Source organism: Phalaenopsis equestris, unplaced genomic scaffold (genome assembly GCF_001263595.1).
Source record: "Phalaenopsis equestris unplaced genomic scaffold, ASM126359v1 Scaffold199490, whole genome shotgun sequence".
Lineage (NCBI taxonomy): Eukaryota > Viridiplantae > Streptophyta > Magnoliopsida > Asparagales > Orchidaceae > Phalaenopsis > Phalaenopsis equestris.
The window spans coordinates 60029-64476 of record NW_018219362.1 but is presented as its reverse complement, the minus strand read 5'-3'; the positions used below and the strand labels follow the sequence as shown (position 1 = coordinate 64476).

The following is a 4448-nucleotide window of genomic DNA, read 5'->3' as shown; positions in this document are numbered from 1 at the left end:
GTCAAGGGCAGATGCAACCTTACATTCATTTTCTTTCTTCGTTGAGTCATTGTAGTTTTTCCTTTTGGGGGGTGGTCCCAAGCCCCACTGTGCATTAGTCTCCCAGTCAATAGGAGATGCCATGAACCCCATAGTCTGACAAGATAAAGACCAAGACCAAAAGAGAGATCCCGGGTGAGCCAGACAACTCACAGAGATCCAAAGTAAACTCCTGCTGCTTAGGGCTCCCACCCCCAAGCAAGGGGTTATATGTGTGTGTGTGATTAAAAGAGTAGCTCATGGCTCCTTACACGTTCATAACAGAAAGGATATAGACTTGGGGAAGGGATGATACCCATCTAAAAACAAAAGAAAATACAATAAAGTCCTAGGGGTTCCACAATCCACATTACAACTCCATGCAAAAGTAATGAAAAAGGTAACAAAAGTCAAGAACCCAAAAAAAAACTGTATACCCACAACAGATATACCAATAAAGAATAGTATACCAAAAAAGGACATAAGCATCAAATCTCAAATATCAGTATATGAGAGCAGTAAAAATTTGCATAGCAACCTGTTAAACTGAGGTGGGGCAGCCAAGTAATCATCGAGACGTACAAAAATAACAGCAGCCCAAGTCTAAGGCAATAATAGATAGTCACAAATAAGCAAACTCCAGTCTTTGAAGTAGAAGAGTTCCTCAGTAAAGTGATGATCCGCAGGCTAAAGAAAACCTCCAGCATTCAGAAAATAGATTAGGTAAGTACCAGAGAACCTGCAGCAAGATTCAAAGTAGAGAGCAGGCAATTCCATATAATGTGTTGTAGATTAGGAGCACATTCGCCTTCTCTGTTTTATATAGATGTATGTAACAGATATGAATATAAATGTATATATATATATATATATATATCTTAATAAAAGGAGACTAGGCTCCTATTTAAATTACAAAAGGGAAGGCAAGAAAGGCACTTCCCTAAAGTTAAAGTGGCAAAACTCTAAAGAAAGGTAGATCAAGAAGATATCCTTTCAACAACAACTCTAAATGAGGAATGGTATAAGTATCAATGATGGTGTTCTGAGTATGGAGGCCAGCCTTAGCAAGCCAATTGCCAGGTTTGTTACCCTCCCTAAAAGTATTAGAAAGGGACATCTTTAACTTCAAGCTCAAGGTTTGTATACCAGTGATCCACTGAATTAGATACCAAGGGGCAGAAATCCTTCCTTCTAGGATTTTAAATAAGATCATGGAGTCAGTTTCCACCATTAAGAGATTCCAACTGCACTTTGTGGCTAAGAAAACAGCCCAATAAACAGCTTGGGCTTCAGCTTCCAGAGGGTCTTCAGCTTTGACAGGATACTGAAAATATAGTAGGCATTCACCTCTTGTATTTCTGAAAACTCCTCCAAAGCCAGCATTAAGAGAAATGAAGCTACCATCAGTATTGACTTTGACCCAACCCATAGGAGGACAATTCCAGTGAACAAGGATAGTTTGAAATTTCCTTGAACCAAAAAGGGAGGAACTTGAGGAGCTTCATAGGATTTCAGGAAGTTTCCTATGACAATGCAATTTTTGTAAGTAGCTGTAATAGTGAGTAGCAATGGTATTGGCATCCCATTGGACCTCATCAAATTTTAGCTTATTTCTTTCCATCCGAAAAAACCAAGCCCTGATACAAGGGATGGAAGGGAGCTGTTGGTCTTGCCAATCTTTCCAAATTAAATAAAACACATACCAAGACAGCTGGATGGCATTTAGTAGTTTAGGTAACAAAGTGTTCCAAACCTGCTAAACTTGATAGCATTTAAAGAATAAGTGGGGGAGGGATTCCTCCTCACATTTACATAGGCAGCATCTTGAAGGGCCTCTCAAACCTTTTAATTTTAAAATATCATCAGTAGGGATGAAGCCATATAGGACTTTCCAAGAGAAAAAGGTCATGGAAGGAGAAACAAACTTGTTCCACACACATTTAGTCCAAGATGGCTCCTGTTGAGGAAAGCATAAATTAGCAATGGAAGCTAAAAATTTCTGGGAAAGCTTCTTCTTCACAATAAGTTTGTCCTTCCTGGATCTATCAAAGGGTTTTTTTCATTATAGTATTAATTAATATATCATGAAAGATATTTTGAAGAGCTTGCTTGTTCCATCCATTAGCAGACCAAAGGTCAGCCACCTGTGTTGTGGAGTTGATTTGAGAATCAGTTGGAGGAGGGATTAAGCCTTCTCTAGTCTAGTTATCAAGCCACCCATTGAGTCTACCTTCCCCAATCTCCCAAATGAAGAGTTGTTCAGCCTTTGTTCTCATCTTCAACATATTCTTCCAAGTTTTAGAATCCCTCAATCTATTGGTCACAATAGAAGGATGCTGATCTTTGAAGTATTTTCCTTTTCAGAAATTTTGCCCAAATTGAATTCTGTGCTCTAAACATAACCCAAAGTTTGCAAAAATTAGTTTGGGTAATATGTTGGAAGCTCCCAGATCTCCAGCTCTAGCACTGCCACATATACTTTGCCATCTCACCCAATGCACTTGCTTTCTCTGGCCTGCCCATAAAAATCTATTGAAAGTTCTTTCAAGTGAGGTTTGGATGGATTTCTTCATAATAGAAACCTGAGATAAATAAGATTGGAGAGTTGCTAAGATTCTTTTGAGGAGAGTAATTCTTCCCCCATTTGAAACAAAAGTATTGGACCAACTATTGAGTTTATCTTGGACTTTAAGAAGAATATCATCAAATTGGACTTGCCTAGTCCTCCCTTTAATCAATAAGGTACCTAAGTATTTCAGAGGTAGAGAGATGGAGCAGAAGCGAGTGAAATCTGAAATCTAGTGTTTGATTTCAGGCTTCACCCATTTACTGAAGACAACCTGGAATTTCTGTTTATGAAACATCATCCCAAAGCAATCCTGGAATTTCTCCAGGCATTGAAAAAATAATTTGACTATGGGTTTAGTTGCTTTTGCAAATATAATAACATCATCAACAAAGGCTAAATGGTTAACTTCAATGGTAGATCTATGGCTATATAATGAGTGAGGAGCTTTGGTCATAAGTTGATTCAGCAGTTTAGATAAGTAATCAAAAGCAAGTATGAAGATAGTAGGGGATAAGGGGGGGTCACCTTGCTTGATTCCTCTAGTAGCAGTGAAGAAACCATGAGACTTCCCATTAATGATAATGGATTGATGATTATTTGACAGCCACCTTAGGATGAGAGAAATAAAGGCTTGAGAGAAACCCCTAGCAGACAACACCTCCACAATGAAGTCCCAATTAATGATATCATATGTCTTTTGGATATCAAGTTTGAAAATAAGATTCCCTCCTTTACATTGTTTGTCCAGGTCCAGAACAGCAGACAACACCTCCACAATGAAGTCCCAATTAATGATATCATATGTCTTTTGGATATCAAGTTTGAAAATAAGATTCCCTCCTTTACATTGTTTGTCCAGGTCCAGAACAAGTTCTTGTGCCAAGAGAACATTTTCCACTATGCTTCTTCCTTACACAAAGGCTGATTGATTTTCACTGATAAGATGAGGTAAATGAGGCTGCAATCTATTGGAAATGATTTTGCTAATAATTTTAGACAAAATATTTGTGAGATTGATTGGCCTGAATTGATCCCAAGAGAGCTTGGAATAGATTTTGGGGATTAAAATAATAGTAGAGCAGTTAAAATAGTTAGGCAAATTCATCCCTTTGATTCATCCAGTTAAAATAGTTAGGCAAATTCATCCCTTTGAAGAAGCTTTGTACTGCCTCATGATCATCACCCTTGATGATCTTCCAAGCTTTTTTGTAGAAATCAGCTGAGAATCCAACTGGTCCAACAACTTTGGAGCTGTCAATTGAGTTCAAGGCTGACCAAATTTCCAATTCTTCAGGGATAGAATCCAATTTCAGATTTCTTGTATATCCCTGATCAAAAAGATCTTGCTAGATTGGTAATTTGGTGAAAGGAGGTTGAGTGAATAAAGTTTGAAAATACTGGATGGCACTTGTTGCAATTAAGTCGTTAGAAAGTATCCAATGCGCTAATGGATCTTTAATCTTGTGAATGGTATTACATATCCTCCTATAGTTGATACAAACATGAAAGTACTTAGTATTTCTATCCCCTTCACAGAATCTGGTTTTTGCAGCCTTTTGAGCATAGAATTCCTCCTGCATACAAATAGCATTCATCAACTTTTCATTAGCCAGCAGTAAATTTAATTCGGTATCTGGATTGTTCTGAAGCCTAGCCTCCATTTCAAGCACTTCCTTATTAGCCTCCTTAACTCTCAAGTTAACATCTCCTACCACATTCCAGTTCCAATTAGATAAATTCTTTCCAATCTTCTTTTGCAACAACCACAGTTTGATCAGTGGGTTAGAGTGATAACACTCTTCCACCCCAAGCATATTTGATTAAGAAAATTAGTATGAGAGGACAACATGTTGAGATATCT

At 37.8% G+C, this 4448-nt stretch overlaps 1 protein-coding gene across 1 annotated transcript; it reads right to left on the bottom strand.

Moving 5' to 3' along the window:
* Positions 1-964: 964 nt before the first annotated feature.
* LOC110035731 lies at positions 965-1447 on the bottom strand. Its single transcript, XM_020740011.1, has one exon. It carries the CDS (start codon positions 1445-1447, stop codon positions 965-967), a length of 483 nt encoding a protein of 160 aa, XP_020595670.1.
* Positions 1448-4448: the final 3001 nt, after the last annotated feature.

Coding starts and splice junctions, on each gene's coding strand:
- LOC110035731 (XM_020740011.1), bottom strand. CDS start 1,447: ATGGGTTGGGTCAAAGTCAATACTGATGGTAGCTTCATTTCTCTTAAT.